This window comes from Hippichthys cyanospilos, chromosome 10 (genome assembly GCF_059441005.1).
Source record: "Hippichthys cyanospilos isolate Australia breed blue-spotted pipefish chromosome 10, RoL_Hcya_1.0, whole genome shotgun sequence".
Lineage (NCBI taxonomy): Eukaryota > Metazoa > Chordata > Actinopteri > Syngnathiformes > Syngnathidae > Hippichthys > Hippichthys cyanospilos.
In genome coordinates this window covers 19626204-19651602 of record NC_142378.1, presented here as the reverse complement: position 1 = coordinate 19651602, position 25399 = coordinate 19626204, and the positions used below count along the sequence as shown (strand labels likewise).

The window sequence follows — 25399 nt, the reverse complement described above, 5'->3', positions numbered from 1 at the left end:
ACAGAATCATCTTGCGGACCAGATTAAACCTCTTGGAGAGCTAGATCAGGTCCACGGCCCGCAAGTTTGACACCCTGCTATAAACAACTCACCCACAACAGCGTCCAACTTTACTGTTTGCTGTGGTGAGAATTTCATCCCGTTGCACGGCACGTACTGTGCATGTTATAATTAGGACGTACATAGATTTGACAAAGACGCCCGCTGTGAATGAACAACAAGCCAAGGAAGAAGCAACAACATTATGTCACATGTCAACGCCGAGCTGTGATGGAAAACTTCAAGACAAACACAGAAAAATTACATGGACGATAAAGTAAAATCTGCAGGTGACTTTAATTTTTATGTTTGCCTTCACAGCTATTGTAGAGTAGCAACTAGCTTTATTATACTTGTGACTATTATTGCTATCCCATTAGTGCTACCAAAAGTAACGTCAGGATCAAATTAAGTTTCTCTCTTTTTTTTTCCAAACGTCTAAAAAAAAAAAAAAATGCCTCTCATATTATTGTTGCAAATTTGCAACGCCTGCCTGAAGAGGTTTATGTTGAAAAATAAAATGAAATACAAATAATGAATAAGAAAAAAATCATATAGGACGTTAAGAAAGCACTGATAAATCACGCTGTCATTGTTTGATACAGCAAAAGTTTCCAACGCTGGCGCTAGCATCTAACTACGTGGTTCATTCGAAAGCACACAAACATTTTAAAGGACCCAAATCATGACATTTTTATACTTTCCAAAGTTAAATATATGCATATACATTGCATTTGGCATAATGGCGATTTCATTTCTCATTAAATATTATTTTTATGGTATTGACATTTCTAATCAGGATGCAAAACTGCCTCTTTGGTGGCCTGTGTGTCTGCCATGCCCCCTTCACAACGTTGCTTGATGCCGCCTGCCACAAAACATTTATCTAGGCATCATTTTGACTGCTTATCCTCACAGGGGTCACAGAGTGAATTATGGAGCCAAAAACAGGTGTTTTATTGAGATTAACCCAGCAGTGGTGAGCCGTCAGGGTCAGCAAGGCCTTCTCTGATGGCCTAATATACCCTGACATTATCATAACTATAAAAGTCAATTTCATTTTAAAATTATTTTTACTATTTTTTTTATTAAATATACATTTTTATTTTGTTTATATATAAAATTATTCTACATACTCCGTTCTTTTCATGTCATATCCATTTGGTTATGATCCTTCAAGTGCTGTAGTTTTATATGAGAATTCTTTCTGAATTAGAATTCAGCTAACTTGTGTCGCCAGGCTGTATTAAATCTGCCTGCCGCCCTAAGCGCTAGGGCATGCCTTTCAAAAGTTGCGGGCCTTCTGTGCCGTGTGCAAAGACACATTTGAACCAGCCCTTGTAGTTATTTGACAGCTGCAAAAGCCAATCTAGTCATAAGATTGCCATCTAGAGGCCTCACATTGAAAGTGACATGATTGAATGCTAACTGCAGGAAGACTGTGCTGTCCTCAGCAACAAAGCTACACAATAGTGTTAGCTTGGCTCATCTGCGTTAAAGGCGAAGCGTAGCAATTAGCTGACCTATCCCAGGTGGGGAGAACGTGTTTTGTCCGCCACTTCCAATCAACGAACTATGAGCGGCCACTTTTCTGGCTCGGCTACCAGGGGTGTGAGCTGGACTTTGCCATTTTTCTGGCTGGCTGGGCTATCAGGGGCTCTTACCCTGGCAAACTGTTCTGCTAGGAATGCCTTTTGTTTGCAAAGCATCAATTTGGTGTTTGGAGCTACACTGGATTTGCAAACTTTCCCCAAGACAGCAACAATACACTAAAGCACGGCTGGACACATGCACTAAAAACTTTTGGGGACACCTGAGTGGATATACAGTATTGTACAGGGAAAAAGAGCTCCACAATGAAGAAGGGGAAGGAAGAAAAATCAGTAGGTATTGAAAACACTGAGTATCAAATGCACCCATGCTTCCTTTACGTGTTCTTTTTCTTATGCTTTGTCTTGTTGTAGGCTTTGCTTGTTAAGTGTAAAATGTTGGTACTTTTTTAAAAATAAAGCTGAATTAAAAAAAAAAATACTACAGAGCCAAACTGTTTGGCATGCTTGACAATAAATTTAAAACATGCATTTATACGTTTGTGTGTAGAGACAATTTGTTTAAACAAACTAAGCTGGGTGGAGGGATTTTTTTTCCCCCTATTACACATGAAGAGGGGAGATTATGCGGTTGTAGATATGTGTAGACAAGTCCGTAATGAGTTTCGGCTGTACATACCCGCTGCAATGTGCGAACCTGCACCTTGTTGGGAAACACTGTATTGGCGAACCTAATCACACTATATGAGCTGGCCCCTCTGTGTTGAAAAAAATGTGTTTACATAAAAGGAAATAGAAAAGAATGTCTTTTGTCGTCTTTTGAAAATTATAACTTGTCAGCAAAATAACTTGTTAGCCACTACTTGTTCCCAACAGTTCTTGTTACAGTAAAATATTTTCCAAAATCCTATCTTGAATTACTATCCATCTTTACATCATATGAAATTACCATTTAAAAACTGAGATGACTATCCATCAGAAAATATGGTCATGATGTACTTCACAAAACATGCAACCATTTTCATGTTGGAAGAGAAACTTCCTTTGCACAAATGTGAGAAATGATGTCCAGAGATGTGGACCGTCCTAATGTCAAGTCCAGACAATAGTGAAAATATACACATAAAATCAACAGTTTAGCTGCAAGTTAAAAAACCTTATCACTGTTGAGCACTAAAAAGTCTGAGAGTAACAGTCACATTACTAGGAAAGTGGGGGAGGACAGGGGGCTGCACCAATCCACAGCTGCGAGAGTAATTAAGTCCTCTGAAATGTGATCATTTGTGATGAATAATGAATTGACGGTTGAGCTAGACTAGCAATGTTCAACAAATGGAACAAAAGCTGCAGACTATTACACATGTAAGAGTCCGTGCATGCAATTGTGCACATTTAAAAGGGAGTTCTGATCACATGTTCAAGAACACGTTGTTGGCACAAATGTGCCCATTCGCCTTATTTCCACATACCTCTTGTATGGTTCTTGAGCCTGGAAAGTTGAGGCTGTAGTCCCTCTGGGCCTCGAGGTGACCGATGACCAGCAGGAAGTTCTGGTTTATCGAGTCTGGGAGAGAACTTGACAAAGAGCAAGACAAAGATTCATGATCGTCAAACTCCATTCGTTAACCGTTAACGGCAAAGTGAACCACTGCATTCACATTTGCAACCATGTGGCATTCGTGAGTCACACTAGTTTGCAAAACACTGCTCATTTCGGTCAAGGCACTGGCGACTTTTCTTTCATTCTCTTTGTAAAGTGGGATGATACCTTGGCTCAGCTATCTGCAACATTTTCCACCACATCGAAGTGCCTAAATCGTTGCTTTGCTTTGTTTTTGTTATCTTGTCTCGCAAGTTGAACTTAAAATAGAATGTGTGGTGACATCATGATGCAGTGCGCCTACAATAGCATGGAAGTGGATCAATTTCTTCCTTATTTATAATATCGACTTTGGGATATTTTAATTAGATTTAAATAAAAATAAATTAATATTTTTATGTGAATCAATTTTATGGCACACCCCTAATTCATACAGTCTCTAAAGAAATAAGATTGATTCATCAGTCATCTTTATTTAATTCTATTTATTTGGATTATTTTTAAATGAATAGAAAAAAAAGAAAAAAAATAATACAAGTGATTGGATATACGTTCCTGTGATTTCTGAATAGCCTGGACTCAAGTTGATCATTGATAAACATTGCCATAGAATATTATTGTGAATATTGACGTGAGATTTGTTTCAGAGTCCTGGAATGCAAGTTGATGACTGAAATTTTTGATGTGGGATGTGGTCATTGTTGTTAAATTATTGAGAGAGGAGAGAGGAGAGCAAGAGCGAGAGGGAGAGCGAGAGGGAGAGCGAGAGAGAGAGAGAGAGAGAGAGAGAGAGAGAGAATAGATAGAGCAAGAAATGTTTTATTATTTCCAATATCACCCACTGGATTTCTCCTTAGTCCATGTCCCGTCCATTGGTTTTATTGGAATCGGTTGTAAGATTGTGGGTAAACACTATGTGATTGTTAATCTTTGACCACCTAACAGATACAAATTAAAGGCAAGCTAAAACATGTTCACATGTAATATAGCGCTGCTCCAGAGGGAAGTGGGCGCCTCCTCCCGGGGCTCGACACCCACTTTACAGGGTATGTCTAAACAAGCCTGGCCAGCACCACTCTGTACAGCAGACGCCTCAAATCACCTTATTTGATCAAATCAAGCAAAAATGAAATGACTCAAGAAGAGCAGTCATGATACCCCCAACCACAAGCAAGATTGACCAAAAATAGTTCCAAAAAATGAAAGGGAATTATGCCTAAGTGTAAAACATTATTTAGATGATTTACCAAAAGCCACAACGCAAAAGCAGACACTTTGTTTGCTTCACGTGAAAGAAGGAATCAACTTTGGGAAGCTTCTTTAACAATAAGCTGTGAGGTTAAGTAGTGTTTTGAGCAAACGCTGGGTATGTGCAGATGAATATCAATGGGAGGCTTACGGACCAAAGAAGACACTTAATCGGGGCTAAGAATCCAAGGAGAGGAGGACTTGAGAGAGAGAAGGATGGGGTATTAATATGTAGCATTCACATTAATTATGCAATCACACTCTTAATCTGAGCAGATCTGGACGAGTTTATGCTAACAGAAGCTCAAATTTAATGTAATGACAGCATATTTACATTGACTAAAATACGGATTCAATATGTAAATGTAATGTTTGTTGTAGCTAACCACGGAAGATTGGAAATGTGTTGAGTGGGAAGGATAGATGCATATGTAATTGGGTTGCCCAGACGAGTTGTGTGCCTAACAGCAAGAGGAGGAGCAAGTAATGGGTAGGAGTAGGGACTCATGAATAAGAATCTCCAATATCATGGTTATGTTTCGACACAATCCTGGGATACTGCTGGCAGGCAACTCTGCTTCGAAACAGACAAAGATCGAGGATAAACACAGCACGTTTTACTCTGTCCCTCCAGCAAAGCGGGAACATTTTATCGTGTAATGATGGCAGCCTGATAAGCCATTTGGTGTTTCCCTGGGTGGAATTCTGTTCGAGATTTAGCTCCCTCATTGTGTTCTACAGTACAAATATAGTCACTTCTAATATCAAGGGCTAAAATGCAAAACAAAAAAGAGGCAGTGACTCATTTTGGTGTCATTTCACCAGCTGCATTTCACACCAAGTGCAAACTTTTTTATATCAACATTTAATTTTGACAATAATGTTAATGTAATTAAAATATTTGTATTGTCTACATTGCCTTGTTTCCCATTTTTCAAGCAATGGAAGCATTCACTATTTTGCAACATGGACAAGGCACACTTCACCTCTTGACGGCGATTGTTGCAAATTCACATCAAACCTCCTCCATTCCAGAGAGAGCCAAAACAGCATCTGTATTTTTCCAGCTATTCAATAATTTACCACAACACATACCAAGATTAGCAAGCATTAGTTTCTATGGTTCTCTGTAAAAAAAGAGACTTTTTTTTTTCGGACTGCAATGAATGATTCGTGCTACATGAGGCATGCAACGTGCTCACTTTCTTTCTTACCAAAAACAAAGAGTTAAAAGTTGTCAAAAAGATCATGGAGCTTCTAGCGTCATCAGTATGTATAAAATCTTTTTTTAATAAAAACTTCAAACAAGAAAATAACATACAGGTCTCTAGAATTTTCTTCAGTATTTTTTTTTGGACAAATTTCAAAAGTACTTAAAACCTCCACCAAAAGTATCTGTTTTAAGAATTTAAAAAGCGAATTCTAAACATCAGCAACATCTCCGGAAGTAAACTGGAAAAAAAAAATTGTTCCAGGAGGTTAACAGTTTTAAATAGATCTTTTATCAGCCGTCAGATTAAAGCAAATAATTATCTTGATCAAAATGCTGCATATCTACGCATATGATTAAGCTCACTCCATCCATCCACCCACCCCTCCCTCCCTCCCTCCCTCTCTCACAAGGATCAATTTTCTTTACCACTTATTCACCCACCCTCCCTCACAAGGGTCAATTTTCTTAACCACTTATTCAGGGTTGCGGGCTTGCTGGTGCCTATCGCAGCTGTCTTTGGGCAGCAGTAGGATACACCCTGAACTGGTTGCGAGGAAATCGCAGGGAACAAGGGATAAAGGACCGTTCACACTTACAAATATAGCTAAGGACAATTAGGAGTGTACAATTTACCCATCAGGAATGTTTTGGGGAATGTAGGAGGAAAGGGGTATTTCATTTACGATATTCAAATGAAAATTCTTAATGGCTTAACTGAGCATAAACCTGAAAGAAATAATAACCCTCAAAAAATGTTTGATTAATGGAAATAAATTGAGGCATCAAACGTTTAATTCATGTTTTCCTGAACTAAACATGTAATTGTTTAGAAAGCAATGCAAATGTATGACTTTCGCATTTAGACAGACCCATACTGATTTCTTCTAATGTTCATTTCTAATCCCTGCTGCTTTTCCTACAAGGGTTGTAATGTGAAGGCCCAAGTGTTTGCTTCTGCCTTTCACGGTCTCATTTTTACTAAACACATACACTCCGTGACATTCTAGGTTGACTGACGGCGTTTGAAAGTACTTGACAAGGCATGAGGGTGCCGAAAGGAAAATGTCATTTAACACTATAGACAGAGAAAATGGAGCAGTTTGCGGAGGAGAAGAGCAGACGAAACAGATTGGTTTCATTCTGAGGTAAGCTCATCTCTGAAAGTTGTGAGTTCCCGTGGCACTGTGCAGATCCTAGACCTTATAAACGTACACTGCCAAACACAAGCGCGCGCGCACACAAAAAACACACACACACACGGTATATGCATATATAAAGTACAAGTTCCCATAAACACAATGTGGCAAATGCATCCTTTCCAGCCTCTCATCCACTGCTATGTACAAAGCATCTGCGAATTTCAGTCAAAAGCACAGCACACTCAAGTATATCAGTTGTTTCCAATAGTAACAGAAAAGGTCAAAAAATATTACACAAGGTCTGCTTACCGTCGCCAATGATTGCATCCACAACAAAGGAAGTTGCAAACCCATTTAGGCTCTGTTGTGATTTGCTCACCCATCACGTCCAAAAACAACATGCTCTCTGTCACTTTGGGCAAAGTTAAAGTACCACTGATTGTCACATACTCCAAAGTGGGTGAAATTTGCTCTCCGCATTTGACCCAACCCCTGAGGGAGCAGTGACGGGGCCGGGCAGTGGGAAATCATTTTGTGATCTAACCCCCCAATTCCAAACCTTAGTGTCAGGCAGGTAGACAATGGGTCCCATTTTTATGGTCTTCAATGTGTCCCAGCTTGCTTGCTTAAACGTATCCATCAAAAGTATCTGTGCATCGAATGCTGATCTCACAAACATAAGTGTGGCATTGTAAGGTTCAATGAAACTACATGACTCCTAATGAATCACTTCTGTAATTTTGAATTTCTTTGCTATGTCATATGAAAATATCCACTTTGGCAAACAACCTTCAGGTGAGTTTGAGCTCAGAATAAACAGAGGATAGCAAAGAAGCTCACCTAAAATATTTATCAGCCCTTCATCATTTATGCAAGAGATGAGCTCCTCCTCGACTCCCGCTCTTATTCACCGACATAGCCACAGGGAGCACGCTCCAACTGTGAGGGCAACAGCTTATCATATCACTAACTTAATACCTAGCGCAGATGGATATGTGCTCACAGAATTGCCAAAAACCATTCAGATTTATTTCTAATCAATTAAAGACAACTGAGAGGAGTTTGCTCAGCAGTCGTAATGACACTGCAGCAATATTTAATCAGCTCGTTTGGTTTAGATGTGCGCAGCGTAGGAGCCAAAGTCATTGCTTTGTGAGGCATTTGAATTTTTAGTCAGCTAAAGAAAAAAAAGGAAAATTACCAACTTGGTTCAGTACAGGTAGAGTACAAAACAAACAGGAACCAGATTAAATTGCTTACGATTTTAGGGAGCAGTAACCTTCGTTTTAGACATCAATATATTGACATCAATATATCAGTAAATCGATTAAGCAAAAAATAATCAAATAAAATTGTTCAGTGAGACGTATAGCTGCCTTTTGACAACAAATATTCTGATTGATTCAGTCCTTCACGAAAACAGAGTGATTATCATTGAGTTAAATGCAAAGATATTTCCAAACATCAGGTTTTTTTTAATTTAGGCTGAAAACGTATTTTCTTCCCCCAACTTTTTAATATGTTACGGACTAAATCAGTAATTGAATGATAAGAATAAAAAATAAATTAACTAATTTAAAAAAAAATAATACATTTTTTGAAGTGAATTTGCGAAAATGTCCTGTTGGTTGAATAAAGGGAAGGAAACCTTTAAATCTTCAAATTGTTCAGGCGTGCCCAAACTTTTTTGCTCGAAGCTCTACTGTTCAAGCAGCCAACCTCCCACAAAATACTATTATAATAAATGATCTCCTCTTTTGCAATAAGATCACCAAACAATGTTTAATGATATCACAGTTTAGTTAACACCATATGAATGAGAATACACATGTGGGCTGTGTCATTCACATTGGATTCGTCCAAAAGCTGTGAGACACAGTCTGACTCGCTTAGCTTACTTAGGCTTGCAGTACACATGGCTTCTCCTTTCAGACAGTGAAGCATAAAATGATGCACACATCATAGATACATTTATCAGGCAGTAACTATGAGGCAAGATCTGTTTTTTGTTTATTTTTTAAATTTTGTTGGCCCAGAAACAACCACACATACGGGAGAATGTGGTGCTTGTCAAGCCACTCTATTATAGTAAAACGGCCACATGTTGTGAGAAAGCCAAACAATGCTTTGAAATCAACTGCAGCACATCAAGTAATGTATAATACTAACAGTCTTGGCACACTTTTATTTTTAAAGTTTATTGTGGAAGCACGGTTGTGCCAACGGTCTACTACGATAATCTTTACCTCCCATGAGCAGCATACAATATAAAAAACAATATAAATAACACTGTGTTCTGTTTTTAATAACTGATGTTCTTTTTTCTGCAGTTTTTCTTTCATGTAGTGCGATGCCATGCAAGCAGCGTACAACAGCTAGGCAGGCGAGCTGTTGACAGCGGTCGACTCATTGAGCACCCCTGCCTTAGTCGCATCTCTAAATGAGCTTTACATTGGGGTTTGATAAGAGGACAATCAATACCGGGACAAGTATTAAATCTTTCAGTTCTCAGATACAAGTACCAATACCATTACTACTTTTGACAGATACAATTTCATAAAATGACAAAAATCACAAATATAAAGTCATTCTTTCTGACGCAGATTCAACAGTGTATCAAACTGCTGGAGTAACTACGACTTAGGACTTTCTCAATGTTAAATATGTTTTGTTTTTTTTGTGCCTTAGGTATCTGTGGCTGGTATTGGCAGCATCCATTATACCCAATACCTTATAATAAGGCTGGAATTGGCCTGATACCACATTTGGTATCAGTACTCACCCTTCCCCTTGTTTTTAAAACATGTTTTGCGTTATCTACCAGAATCCTAATACAGTATGTCTTCAATGTTATAGCTAACGATTCACCAATGTATCAAACTGCCAGAGTACCAACTGCCGAGGAGGGTTTTCTCAATGTTAACATCCTCATCTCTGCGAGCTTTAAATAAATGTTTTGTCTTTATCTACCTGAATCCTATCATGTTTACAACGTGTATATTTAAATCTACAGACCTAATTTAAATATAAATGATCTGTGTTTCATGCATTTGTACAAAGTGTGCAATAGAACACTATGATTCTGCTAAGATAGTACTAAAGTGATGTGGCGCCCTTGTAAATTTTAGGTTAAGGTGCTCTCTAATACTTACAGCGCACAATATAAAACGTGCGAGTAGTTTTTTGTTGCACGCTAACAGCTTGTCTAGTCCCGCAGCGGGGTACCGCTGCATCTATTTGCTGTGATTAGTCACCTATCCTCCCACAATGACAGAAGGGTCATTATAATGAGCACAAATTTATACATAAACACATGTGTGTGCTTGAGGGGGGATGCACCATTTCCAGTTCAGTCCCAAATGTCCTGAACCAAAATAGCTGACACAGGATAATGAACTCCTGACACCTAAAATGATATCGATGACACTTGGAGAAAAGGCAAGGTTGCTGCTAAAAAGACACAGCGGGTAGCAAAGGAGTGAGATGATGACAAGAGGCAGACACATGCGAGGGTGAGGGACCACTGTGGCGGTGACAGCCGTTGGCTGCCAACTCAACATGACAGCCACTTAGCTTTAGCTAGCAGTCAAAGCGCAAACTGTGAAATGACACTCTGGTAGCTGTCAACACAAACTAAATGAAGAGTTTTAAGAGAACTTCATTTTGAATTCATGGTCCACTTTGCTCAAAATACACTTTTTACCCATATAGTTGTTAGACCTTATTAAGTTACCCCCAGGAATCTGCAGATGTGTTGATTCCGTGGGGATCCTGACTCTGTGGAGAGCGATTCTTGACCTCACGGCTTACATTCACATATACACAGTGGGCCCCCGAGTTACGAGATTAATTTGTTCCGCATTTGGGGTCGTAAGGCAAATTCACCGTATGACGGGCAATCCAAACCGATGTTAAAATAGCTAATGCATTTAGAACCCCAGGTAAAAACATCAAAATTGTACATATATATTAAAATCTGGTACCAAAATAGTATATTAAGTGCTATGTATATATAATATACACGCATACAATCAGAAAACATCATAAATACAAACTATAGAAAGGATTTATGTACCTTTGAGTGCCGCTTGTTATGCCCATATTCCTTGATAAGGGTTATCTCCAGCATCATTTCCATATAAAGCATCTTCTTCTCTCTGTAACATCACTAGCAATCTTGGGACCCAGGGCTAACCCTTTCAACTTTGAATTAAGCAGTAAAAGCACTATAAATATGGTTTTGTAACCACTCACAATCGAACATAGCTTTACCGTTCCGCCATTTTGAAACAAGTGAGTCCGACCAATAGCAGACCACCCTCTCCGTGAGTAGACGCCGATAAATAGCAGACCACCATGTCCGTGAGGAGACGCCGACAAATAGCAGACCAGAATTGTAGTGATTCGTTGCAGGGACGGCAACTGAATATAAGTGTAATTACCTAAAAACCCCTGCAGATGAGACGAAACAACACAAATACAGCCAAGCCCCTAGGGTCATGAGTTGTTATGGGTGCAAATCCAAAAATGTCATAACATAACATCAGGGACATTGTAACACGGGGGTCCACTGTACAGAATTGACTGTATGTCACTCTGGATGTTCTATTGAAGTAGTTATAGCTATCATCATTAGAATTACTTTTGAGACATGCAAGCTGAAGAATAAAGCTGCTATGGCCACATCAATTAATCAATTGGGATGGATAAGAGAAAAATGCTTAGTAAAAGTAATCAAATGCTCAGCTTCAACAATTTGCCTGAAATCTTATTTTTTTTATTATACTACTCTACGCATAAATTAGTGTAAATGAGATGATTAATATTATGTTTTGATTATGTTCGTGTTGCACTGATGAAAGTATTACTGCGTTTGCTTTACAGCAAGGTGCGTGATATTTTTGAGAGAAAGTTCGTTAACGCTGCAGGACATATAGTAAGAGGAAAAAAAAATTATATATATATATATATATATATATATATATATATATATATATATATATATATATATATATGCGCATCAAGCCGCACTCATATACGCAGACAGTTTGAGAAGGGAGCAAGCAACAATGTTGGTTGGGAATACACCAAGAAGATAAATAAAGAGTATTATTTACACAAGATATTGCAGAAGGAAACGTTCCCCTCAAAATGTCACAAGAAATGGGAGGAAATGAAAGGAACTACCTGTCAATAGTCTCATTTATAAACTGGTGATGTTTATACTTGCTGGCTGGAGCCCTCAACTGATAAGTCATTGACTGCCACCTGGTGCAATTTCCTAGTTATTACAATGATTTGCGTCATGCCCTAGTTCTACAGCAAGGCTGAAAGAAAATAAGTCATTTCTGTGAAATTACCTGTTTTTGCTGGTGCTTGGGGCAGAGGCAATGTCTGGGGTCAGGACATACAGGCTGACATTCCTTGGCAGGTGTAAACTTCGTAGCACCGTCTGAAGCAAAGCAACAACCATGTTTGCAGGTGGTCACAATTCCTGTTTTGTTTTTTGTTTTTTTTAATTGCTCTTTGTTCCCTATTTGCTTCAAGTAGCAACGTGACATGTCTAGAAAATGGTAAGTCTGTCCAAACAGCGACTGTTTGGAATGTCAACATTATCCCAGGTAAAATGCACAAGAATTGTGAGCGTTGAAAAAAACCTGAGTTTAGCAAAACACCTTTTTAGGAAATCTTTTTGTAAATTGCCTTTTGAGAACTCCCCCCCCAAATAAACACCTTAATGTTTTTGTTTTTATTTGACCATTCTAAGTGCATGACTGCTGGGTCTAAAACTTACGCTATCGGACACATCGCCACTCTTCCATCCTTTCAACTGCATTTTGGATAAAGGAACTCCAAGCTCTGTTTCGAGGATTTGTTTGATTTCACCTGTGATTCATAACCAAAAATTGTAGGTCTATGAGCACATAGGATTGCGACAGGCATCAATGTGTAGTATGAGTGCTGGCGCTCACCGACTGTGCTGCCTTCCTCCAGCACCAGCTCAACAGTGCGTTCCCGATACTCCACCCTAAAATTGAGCATCCGAGGCAGGCGCTCGATGATGTGTCGGGAGGAAGGTGCATTGGGGCAAAATGTGGAAGCCAAGGAAGACAACGGCAAAGGGGATGACGACAAAGAGGACTGGGATGGGACTGTGCCTTCAGCTATCACATCGGCTGCTTCTGATTGACTGTGAGGTCCGTACGTGTTCGCCTGGTCCGCCTCACTGGAAAAGTTACTGTCAGAGAAGTCAAACAGTTAGCGACAACAGTGTTCCCTCATTTATCTTCGAGCTTAGTTCCAAACAATTAATTGCAACAAGTGAAATCCATGAAATGTAGGTTACAAATTATATTTGTGTGCTTAAGTCAACCAAACAGCGTGTTTTTATAAAAAAAAAATATATATATATATATATATATATATATATATATATATATATATATATATATATATATATATATATGTGAGAGGGGAAAAAGGGGTATCAGAAAACTTTTAACAAGCACATTTAATTTTCTATTGATTTTTTTTAATGGTATGTGCAAAAGCACCGGAGAGAATTTTCAAAGTGACAAGTTCCATTTTACAAGCTTAGTTCTTTACCTGCTCTTCGGTCCGAAAGCGTGCATCAACTATTTTCATTAAAGAGTGTCACGTAGTGCCAATTTCAGGGTTTTATTAAATACAGTCACCTAGGGCTGCACGATTAATTGAATTTTAATCGGGATGGCGATATTGGCTGCCACGATTATTTAAGATGATAATCGGTGATATTAACATTTAAAAAGCAGGCTACATAGTAATGTACAGTTAAAGTCAAATCAAGCACTTTCAGTCATCCTACCACTAGGAGGCAAACGAAAGGTTTGGGCATTAAGCTTCGGGCAGAAAACATAGCGGGGGAGTTCTCCATTGGATACAGTAACCAACTTCTGGCGAGCACTCACACAGAGGTGAGCAGTCTGGGAAAATCAAAAAGCTTGGAAGAATTTCGATCGTGTGAATCTACTTGTGTCGTTTGTATGCTGTAGAGTCCAGTTACCTGTATGGGAGAATATCGTCCGACTGCGAGGAAAGCCGCACGTAGCAAGTGCTGCAAACACGTGCCGGCGAGATTCCGCGTGACGTGTTTCACGCGATGACAACGCTGAATTTGGTTTTGCTGGCGCCCTACGGCAATATCAGGCTTCAATCCCACCTTAAGAGCCTTTAGATGACAATGTCTTCCACATGTTTGCATGCTAAAATCCTGCTTCTCTCAGCCCCTATAATTTACCGTACCAGTTGTCAAATTGAAACCCATTTTGAAAAATCCGATCACTCCATACTCACTTTGAGAGATTCTGGTACTTTTACCAGCCTCTCATCAGCACCAGTGTGAGAGCGATTGGCAAAAAATGACATTTTGACGGCTAAGTCTATACTCACTTCGAGTGATTCTGGTACTTTTGTACAGTTTTTTTTTTCTCGCAAAAAACAAACAAAAAACTTTAAGGCTGTTGTAGGTGTTGGTACAGGCCGGTTGTAGTATGTGCTTGATTCTAAGTAGGCTTCATATTTTTCATTGGTTTGCACTCAGCAAGTAAGAGATTATTTACTTATTATTTTTCAGTAGCAAATCTTGAAGCTATGTTTATAGGTACTGCAGGTTTAAAAAAAAAAAAGTACAATAAATTGACATGTTTAACCAAACATGATAATAGTTGTGATTAATAATCGTGATCGCAATATTGACCAAAATAATTGTGATTATTATTTTGGCCAAAATCGTGCAGCCCTACAGTCACCCCATAAACCTTATGCAAGCACTCAGTAAACATGGGTTCCTCTACGAAACTGTAGCACAGAAAAGGTGAACGTTATTGATGTTCACAATGCAGGGGAGGGCTTCAAAAAGATGGTATGGCAATTTCAGCTTGAACTTTTCACAGTTCGAGAAATTATGAAAAGGTGGCGGGTGAGCGGAACTGTGGAGGTGAAGATGAGCACTGGAAAGCTCTGGCAGAGCTTCATAGGCTGAGCAGGACGGTGAATCAAACTTCATATTAAGATTTTTAAAGGCCAGCAGAAACATTTAGCACATGATGACCCCAAGGAAAAAGCTGTGTTTTTGTCATGTGTAGTGTAATTGCAAGAAAATAAATAAATAATAATACATAAATAATAAATAATTTTTTTTCAGGCACTTTGATGCACTTTTTTTTTTCTGTTTAAGACTAAGCTTGGTTTATGCTTGATGTGTGAACGCTCTAGCCGGCAAGCGTTTTGCAGCACTTTATACTCGGTGCGGCTTTCCTCCATCAGTCTGCCAAAGTTCTTCCATTCTATAGGGGGGAATTAATAGTGTCTACAGCATACAAACAACAGTACTCTATAACAAAGGTAGAGAATTCAAACGATCCAAATTCTTCCAAGCTTTTTTAACAGACTCCCCATCTCTCCTGTGCGCGTGTTCTCCAGAAGTTGTTTACAATATTTAAGTCACGGTAATCCTTTTCAACCAAATCCTAAACGTGTTTGTGCTGGCGAACATTCATAAGCAATAGTTCATCAGCCACATGTTTTCTGCGCGGCGCTTCCATGTGGTAAAGAAAATTATCTTGCCCGCGCGAAGGGAAGTGGTTGCTAGCATAAGCCAAGCTTAAGATCTAACCTGTACAAACACAGTAAAAAATAACAGTTGATGAAAGTTGATTTATATTGCTTTTTTATTTTGTTAATGTTAAAAGGGATACAGGTTTAGGTCTACTTATACAATTTTTATAGATAATATTGATATTTAAAGTCAAAACGGCAAGTGTGGGGGGAGGCGAAAAGTATTCTCTTTCCTCGGAGGGGGGCTTGGCAAAATACAATTGAGAAGCCCTGCTGTTGGGTCAGACAACCAGCCATTTTGTCGGATCACATGATACTTTTTTTTAATAAGCAGCTCCCAAATTAACACACCGCTCATGCACACAACGTACACACAGAAAAGAATTGGGGGGAACCCTTGGTTTATTGAAATAAAAATTCACAGTGGTCAGAAAACTAACCTGAATTGTGACCAAAGACATGTCAATATATGATATGCGCATTAATTAGCATCACATGTGTCTACAATCTTGTAATCAGTCAGTGGGTTTATATATAGGACGACAGTAGTCAATGTCCGTTTTGGTGACATCGTTTGTACAACACTGAACATGAAGAAAGAAAGAGTGGAAACATCTCAAACTCATTGTTAGAACCAAAGTGGACTTCATGGGTTAATAACAAATCATAAACAAAAAAACATGCTGACAAGCCACAAAGCCTCTGGGAGAATGTCCTATAGACAGATGAGACAAATGTCAATTTTAAACCAAGGCATATTAGCTCTAGGTTCACAGGAAGGAAAAATGAAAATTCAAATCGAATCTTGATTACTTTCATCACATTCAAGTTATTTCTCTTAACACTGTGATTTTGTTTTCTTTTATCAAAGGAAGGGTACAAACATTTTGTCTTGCAGTGATCCTATCTTGTTTCCATCACAAACTTTCTCAGCAAGGTTTTGCTAAAGTTGTAGGTTTTTTTTCCCCCAACCGTCTTACAGAACAGGCTACATGGGAATGGAAGTGTATTCTGACACAGGAGTGCTTGTGTATCCACCATCTGGCTCAACTTCAAGCTTGTGAACTGGCCAATGGTCGCTGCACTCCTTCCAGTGCCAGCCACTTAAATAAAACGTGCTGCTTGCTGGTTGCACTGCCAGTCGGCATCCATTCACTGCATTGAGCCCCTTTAGAAAGACCAGCAATAATCTCATGGCCCAAAGGCCTAAACCACACTGAAGCACATGCACACACACTAGAGCTGTGAATACAACACAATGCAATACAACAGAGTGGGTTTAGATGAGCTTTGTGCATTCATGACTATCGGCTAACTGAAGCTGGAGTGTGAAGGGTACAAAGGAATCTTTTCTATTCGGAAACTGTGTGCACCGCCAAGCTAAGATGAAAGTCTCCTTGAAAAGGGTACTCCAAGCAAGTTGATTTTACCTGTCTGTGACAGGTAAAGGAAAAGAGTTCAATTCAAATCTAGTCAATATCTGTTTTGTAACATCACCCTGGGTTTTCCTAACAACAGGTCAAACGACAAAAAAAGAAAGAACAAAAAAACAAAACACTATACATTGTAATTTATTTTGTATAATAGTGCACCGGTATATTGTATTTGGGGCAGTAATTATTGATTATTTTAAAAATGTGTTTGTGGCTTATTGTTGATTTAATCAATCAATCATATAAAATAGAGAATCAGTTACTGGTTTGTCTGAAAATATAAGAAAAATAGTTACAGCTGCCACAATAAATTGATAAATCAATTATCAAATTAATAACCATACTTGGTAATCAATTAATCATTTTGAGACTTAGTTTAATTTAAAATTGTTCAAATTCTAAAGCGTTTTAGCTTCTCACCATAGTCATCTATTTATGTGGTTCTCCATACATGCACTTATTATCTTTGTGATGAACCAATTAAATAAATAAATCAATAAATAATGATATGTACTCTTACTTGCATCATGTGAGGGTTTATGTTATTGGACGGTCAATTTGAAATGTTGTTTTTTTGTTTTGTTTTTTTAATACATGTATTAATTTTTTTCACGGACTCCCTGCAGTCAGGCAACAGATCCCTGGGGGTCCACAGATCCCACTTCGAGAAACACTGCTATACACAGTTACATAGGAAATACCAGAATTTGACCCTAAAATTAAGGGTGCGTCCAATAGACAGATACATCCTATATTTGGAGAATTTCGGTCAGTATTCACAGCCTTTGTCATAAAGCTAAAATTGAGCTCAGGGAGTGAAGTCTACCTGCGGTAAATTCAGTCAATTGGACACCATTTGGAAAGGCTCACACCTGTGTACTGTATAAAGTCTCGCTGTGGACCGTGCATGTCAGAGCATGAAGATCAAGCAATGAAGACAGAGGCATTTTTCTGTAGACCTTCAAAACAGGATTGCCTTGAGGTACAAATCTGCTGAAAGATACCAACAAATTTCTGCTGCTTCCACCGTTATTTGTAAACAGAAGATGTTTGAAACCACTGGGACCCATCCTTGAGCTGCCAGCTGTCTAAACTGAGCGATCGGGGGAAAAGGGCCTTAGTTGGGGAGGTGACCAAGAACCAGAGAAGATCCTTCCAGAAGAACAACCAGCTCAGAAGCAATCCACCAAGCAGGCCTGTATGGTAGTGGCCAGACAAAAGCCACTCCTTGGTAAAACGAAGATGGTAGCCCATCTGGGATTTGCCAAAAGGCACCGGAAAGATTCAGACCATGAGAAACAAAATTCTCTAGTCTGATGAGAATTACTGTTAAGAGAAATGGGCAGAACTGCCTCAAGATAGGTGTGCTAAGCTTGTGGTTGTATGTATTCAAAAAGACTTGAGGCTACAATTTCTACCAAAGGTGGATCAAAGTTGTAGGTAAAGGCTGTGAATGCTTATGTAAATGTGATTTATTCATTTTCTATTTCGAATAAATTTAAAAAATGTCACAATTGTTTGTTTTTTTTGTCAAAACGGGGTAGTAAAATTTCAAGGTGAGCAATTAATTTAATAGTTTGTTATGAGGCTGTAACATGAAAAAATGTTGAAAAAGTGCTGTGAATACCAGTTGCACTCAATATGAAGTCTGTGCAGCTGCAGAGCAAGTTTTGCGCAGAGACTTCCCAAGCATCCGCAAAACAATTACTTTGGGAAGAACATGTGACAATGACATGGACCTATATCTATCTATTTATATATGCACACACACACACACACACACACACACACACACACACACACACACACACAGTGGACCCCCGGGTTACAGCGTCCCTGGCTTACGTTTTTTTTTTTTTTTTACATTACGATGTGGAATACTGAGCTTTTTCGTCTTCTCTTTAAGGCATTTATCCTGCTTTACAATTAACATCAACAACTGTCATGACCTAAGGGGTTGGTTGTGTTTGTTGTTTTGCTTCCCTCTTGAGGCATTCTAAGTAATTGCTCTTATTTTCTGTTGGCGTCAAACTGCCTCAGCTGCAAGGCGTCACTACAATGCTTGGTCTGCTACTGGTCGGCATCTCGACTCAATAGATACTCGTCTACTATTGGTCAGCGTGATGGGGTCACAAAGATGCTGGTCTACCATTGGTCGGCGCACGGGGTCACAAAGATAGCTCCCTAAAGACTTGATCTCGTGTGAGAGTGCTTTCAATATTGTATTCATTATGCATTTTAGTGCCTAATTCAAACTTGAATTGGTTATCCATGAGTGCCAAGATTGCTAGTGATGCTAAAGAGAGAAGTAGGAAGATGATTTATATGGAAACGAAGCTGGAGATAATCAAGAAATCTGAGGAAAGCTAAGCTAGCCTAGCCTAGCCTTACTAGGGAATATGGCCATAATAAGTGTCAACTCAAAGGTAAATAAATCCTTTATATATATATATATATATATATATATATATATATTTTTTTTTATTTATGATGTTATTTTATTGTATGTATGTATATTATATAAAGTAGCACTTACTATACTACTTTGATACCATTTTTTAATATGTATATACAATTTTAGCTGGGGTTTTACACGCATTAGCTAATTAACAGGTTTGGATTACCCGCCATACGGCAAATTCGCGTTACGATCCCAACTGCGGAACGGATTAATCTCGTAAACCAGGGGCCCACTTTTTTAACCAGTTCATAGGTGGTTAGTGTGTAGCATGTCAGTGACTGGTGAGCTCTTATCTATGTACATGCATTACAAAGGCTGCGTGGGGAAAACGAAGCATAACAATAATGCTCAACCTTTGCTGAAAGAGCTTTTGTTACCACTGTGTGACAGCACAAAAGATGCACGTTAACTTCATGTCCCTTGTTTTTGTTCTTCTGTACTTCACGCCCACGCCGTGAGCAACTGTACAAATATGTGCGGACAATGCCGTGACAATGCTGATTTCATGCTCAACTGTGCAACCTTTTGAGACGAAATCAGTATGGGGTCAAGTAACCCATACATGTAGTTATGTGGCATTCGGTCATCTATGCAGCATCGGGTTTCTTACCTTTGCAAGATGCCATTCTCCTGTGGTATCACTCCATTAATGGCTGCCTGTTATGATGGGCAAAGAAAAAAAAAACACTAACATATGAAATATGTCAACACAACCCTAATCAAACCTTGTAGTTTTATAGTTTGGCCAAATTGTATAATATCGTGGAAACAAATCTACTTGTCCAATGCAATAAGAGCGATATGAACAGCATAATTGATTTATCTTGCTTGTTATCGTTAGTAACAGCATATTTGTAAACAATGTGGCTATGTGGCAATGTTGCTATCAATCTATAGAAGTAGACATAGATCAGCAATGATAGGATATTTTATTTAAATACAACAACAAAAAATGGTTCATCCTGTCACTCTACTTATCATATACAGTTGTGCTCATAAGTTTACATACCCTGGCAGAATTTATGAATTCTTTTTCAGAGAATATAAATGAGAACACAAAAACTTTTTTTCACTCATGGTCAGTGCTTGGGTGAAGCTATGTATTATCAAACAACTGCGTTTTTTAAATCATAATGATGGCAGAAACTACACAAATGACCCTGATGAAAAGTTTACATACCCCAGGTTTTAATACTGTGTATTGCCCCCTTTAACATCAATGACAGCTTGGAGTCTTTTGTGGTAGTTGTGAATGAGGCTGTTTATTTTCTCTGATGGTAAAGCTGCCCATTCTTCTTGGAAAAAGGCCATGGATCATTGTCATGTTGGAATATCCCAAGTACATCTCATGCGCAGCTTCCGGGCTGATGAGGGCAAATTTGCCTGTAGTATTTTTTGATAACATGCTGCATTCATCTTGCCATCGATTCTGACCAAGTTTCCCGTGCCTTTGTAGCTCACACATCCCCAAAACATCAGCGATCCACCTCCACGTTTCACAGTAGGAATGGTGTACCTTTCATCATAGGCCTTGTTGACTCCTCTCCAAATGTAACGTTTATGGTTGTGGCCAAAAAGTTCAATTTTGGTCTCATCCCTCCAAATGATTTTGTTCCAGAAGTATTGAGGCTGGTCTCTGTGCTGTTTGGCATATTGTAAGCATGATTTTTTTGTGGCGTTGGCGTAGTAATGGCTTTCTTCTGGCGACTCGACCATGCAGCCCATTTTTCTTTAAGCGTCTCCTCATCGAGCATCTTGAAACATCCACACCACTTTTTTTTCAGAGGGTCCTGTATTTCAGCTGAAGTTATGTGGGTCTTTTTTTGCATCCAAATTTTTGTTGGTCGAGCTGATCGTGGTCTGGTCTCAACAGAATCTCTCATCTTCCACTTTTTAATTAGTGTGAACGCTGCTGGTTGGCATTCTCAGTTATTTAGATATCTTCTTATATCCCTTTCCTGTTTTATACAGCTCAATGACCTTTTCCCACAGATCTTTTGACAATTTTTTTGCTTTCCCCATGACTCAGAATCCAGATATGTCAGTTAAGGGTTCTGTCAGGCGCCCAGAAACTCACTGACAGAAACGCAACATTTATATACACACTGATTACAATTAGACAGATCAAAGGTGTGGATGGTTACCTTTAGTAGCCATTCAAACCCATTTTGTCTCAACTTGTGTGCATGTTATCAGGCCAAAATCTCAAGGGTGTGTAAACTTTTGATCAGGGTCATTTGTGTAGTTTATGTTGTCATTATGATTTAAAAAGAATAAACACAGTTGTTTGAAAATAAATAGCTTCACCCAAGCACTAACCACATAAGTCAAAGAAAGGTTTTTGCGTTATCATTTATATTCTCTGAAAAATGGCCAAGAATTCATAAATTCTGCCAGGGTGCGTAAACTTATGAGCACAACTGTAACTAGAATTCAGGTTTCCATTCTTGTTGTTGGTATGTCAAAATGACAGTAAATCTGGTTTTGTTATATCTAATTATCATTACCACAAAAAACTGGAGCCCAGCCAAACATTTTATTTATTTTTTTGTTGTTGTTATTCACAATATTGCGTTAGAGTTGCGCTATAATAAAATACATCACGGTGGGACATAAAACCATCTACAATACGATATAACCCTGTGTTGTTTTAATTTACTTTACAGAAATGCAAGTCTCCAATTTATGGCACCATCCTTGTGCTCACCCTCCAGCCATGTCGAACCAATTAAGGTCAAGAGTGAATGACAGCCATTTCACCTTGTGAGGGTTTATGAGTCTTGCCAAACAATACGTTCACTTGCTGAGGATAGAAAAGAACAGAACCTTTCCTGTGAATACAATAACCTAAATACATCTAGCCCCGCCCCCGGTAAAACTCACAAAATTACATTGCTTTGTCAGTTACAAAAACTGAAAGTCATCACTTTCACAGGTGCAACACATATGCAAATTGGACACTGTGGTGTCACAATGCTGCCAACTTCTTCCAGCACTGGGGTAAATATACACACTTCCAGAGAGCATGCAAATGTTTTACTCTCTAAAGATGCTTTTTACTACCTCCGACAAGGAGGTCATGTTTTTGTTTTCACAGGATTCTTTAGCCTCTTCTCAGAGGTGACATTTTAATTCTTCTTTGAGGCCACAAACACGTGATGGACCCAAAAAATCTCTATCAAGAATCGTCATGTCATATGTGTCACCAGAAAAACAAGAACTGGAGGTGTTTGGGAACCTCATTATCGGATGCTTTATATATTACAACAATCACAGTAAACATCTAATAATTTGTATCAAAGGTTGTTCTGGAGTAGAATTTTGGACTTAAGTGATTGATATGGTTGAAACCTGTAGGTCAAACGGCCAAGCCTACAGATAATGAACTTACCACTAAATCCCAATTATTAAGCTCTAAAAGGGTGATTGCTTCTGCAATGTTGTCGATTCCGGTGCAAGCCTGTAAGGAGGGGGGCAAAAACAGGACAATCAGTCGCACTACGCATGAGTTAAGAATATACATACATGTATGCGTATGTGTGCATAACCCAGAAAGTTTCCATTTGAAATGACTTTTTTTTTTCTACAAAATTCAATAACTGCATTTGTATCCTCCAATGTTATATAACACAATTAATGTACCTACTCCAACAGCAAACAGGTGATTTCAAATAACAATGTTGAGCATATAAGGGAAACACGCAATTTGAATAACAGTTTTGAGCATGCAAGGCTTTGACATTTAATCAAAGTATATATCCGAATCATTATTAATACCTGGGTGTCCGGGAATTTTTCACTAGCCTGGCCATATTATCAGCCAACTTGGGCTGACCTCGAAAGGGTCATAACATCGTCAAATATAAATATACATTGACATTAAACCCCTCAAAATTTTCTGTGGCATCAGCCCTATCCATATATAAATAAATGTATGTACAAAAATTGTAAAAATGTGATAACAGCAAAAGTAACAATACAGTATATTTATATATTTATGAAATTGAAATAGGAAAATTTTTATGTCATAATTACAGTATTATGACTTTTGAAGAATTTTTGCATTATGGGAGTCCAGACTAAACAAATCATCGAAGTCATTGAAATGTCATAAGTTGGGTTTTCAATATATACAAAATCGACATTATTTCCAATTTGAATGGCAGTAAATGAGCTTGACATGGGCTAAATTTGACACCTATAATCACACCTCCCATTTGCAGGCATTTAGAAGAGGTGGAACAGCGTGGCATAATTATAGTCATCATGTTTTAACAATCCATGCAATATTTTGGCCTCCTAGTGTTGTTTTTTGTACGCTTTTCCTTTGATATCACACATCAAAACCATCAAAAAGCCCGAGTTGGGTCAACATTTCCCCCAGAGATTAATGCAATAGACTCTTGTGCAGTAATTTATCCAATCCTTTAAGCTTTATAGTAAAGGTATTTCACATGAAAGCAAAGTATTGAATGAGGACGCTAGGGAGCTGAAATTTCACCCGGACGGTGACAACATAGGACTTAGTTATCACACAAAATAGTGGACGAGGGTTAAGAAGGTGAGACATTGGCGTCCCCAGTCTCCTTTCAAAGTGACTTGCGAGCTATATTCTACAAGTACACCTTCATTGTGCTGTTCAGTAACAGGATGTAAACATGTCAACAGTTAACAACTACGTGAAGCAACGGTACTCCACTTTGAACCACAAGTAAATTACCGGGCAAGCTAACAATAAAAAAGCCACATTCAAATCACTCACTTCGAGTGTATGGTCGAGCTTTCGCTCGAGCGGTGACAACAAGAGACAGCCTGATCTCGATGCTATTAACAGCCATTTTCAGTTAGCAATCTGTCAGTTGGTTAGCTCGGTGTGTTACCAGCAGTAGACCAGCTGTAAACAAAGAAGCCCACCCTGGGAAAGTCGTCTATGAAAACGTGTGGCTGCACCGCACATCGGAACAAACATCCTCCGGCACACGTCGTTAGGGTCGACAAACCTGAAAGTCCGCCAAAATCATCTCCCTGTCCATGTTGTTGTCGCCGCTGTCGGAGGCCATGGCGATGACTGGCTAAAAGCAACGTTTCTTCCACGAGCCCTCGGCGCTTTCCCGCAGTGCAGGAGGATGCTCAGTCTGAACAAAATACTTGGCTTTGACGCGATCACCCTTTTGGAGGCGCGGGAAATGAAAATATTAACCTAAACTGGAATTGAACTGCTTCATGTAGTCATTCTACAAAGTAACGTTAGAGTTCGACGCTTTACGGCAGCTGACGTAAATGAGTGACAAATGCTGCAACATAACTGAGACTTCTTCTTCTTCTTCTTTTTTTTCGTCAACTTCTTCGGCGTCTTCTTCGTCCACTACATCTTCTTATTTTTCTTCTTCTTCTTTTTATTCATCAACTTCTGCGGCCTCTTCTTCTTCAACTACTACTACTACTGCCGCTTCTTCTTCTTCTTCAACTTCTAATTTCTTTACATTAGTGGCGAACTCCGTCTTCATTCCCAGGGCATACCGTCACACAAGACCCATAAATATAACTGACATGGTATCTGCCGTAGCCTAGACGGTAGCCCAGTGGTGGGCAACTCCAGGTCGAAAGAGCATCTATGCCTTCCGTAATACACTTGATTCAAATGATCAGTATCATTATCAGGCTTCTGCAGAGCTTGCAGATGAGCTGATTATTTGAATTAGGTGTGACGTAGAAGGGAGACCAAACACAACAGCAACAAAAAAACATGCAATATAATCCTTCATTTATCCCAGGGGTTACGGTCCAAAAATAACACGCGCAAAGTGAAATCCGTGTAGCCAGATTTATTTATTCTTTTATATTTTACAATGCAATACTAAACAATAGAATAAAACCAAAAATCAAAACCTGTTTTAAAGCCCCAAATTTGTTTAAAACAATCATTTTAATAGAGTAATACAAAGTTGGAAACATTGCCACTCGCTTATTTCACAGACCCAGGTATGCCTCTTCTTCCTGAACCCGTACAATGTTATGAGTGATATTGAGCTCTTTCTTTTTCTGAGCAAGAAGATTTTTATAAACGGATATGCCCGGACATCGAATTAAAGTAAAGCCTCATATCATAACAATACAC

At 38.8% G+C, this 25399-nt stretch overlaps 1 protein-coding gene across 2 annotated transcripts in view; it reads right to left on the bottom strand.

The window, feature by feature from the left end:
* Positions 1-24571, bottom strand: part of faf1 (Fas (TNFRSF6) associated factor 1) — a 105744-nt gene extending 81173 nt beyond the window's left edge. For both annotated transcript variants that reach the window (XM_088426134.1, XM_088426135.1), the window contains exons 1-7: positions 24282-24571; positions 22673-22741; positions 19892-19938; positions 12762-13027; positions 12584-12675; positions 12150-12241; positions 3059-3164 (exon numbers count right to left, since the gene is read on the bottom strand). In XM_088426134.1, the coding sequence (XP_088282260.1) occupies positions 3059-3164; positions 12150-12241; positions 12584-12675; positions 12762-13027; positions 19892-19938; positions 22673-22741; positions 24282-24341 (732 nt within the window). In that variant the 5' untranslated portion in view covers positions 24342-24571. The remainder of the gene's footprint in view (positions 1-3058; positions 3165-12149; positions 12242-12583; positions 12676-12761; positions 13028-19891; positions 19939-22672; positions 22742-24281) is intronic.
* Positions 24572-25399: the final 828 nt, after the last annotated feature.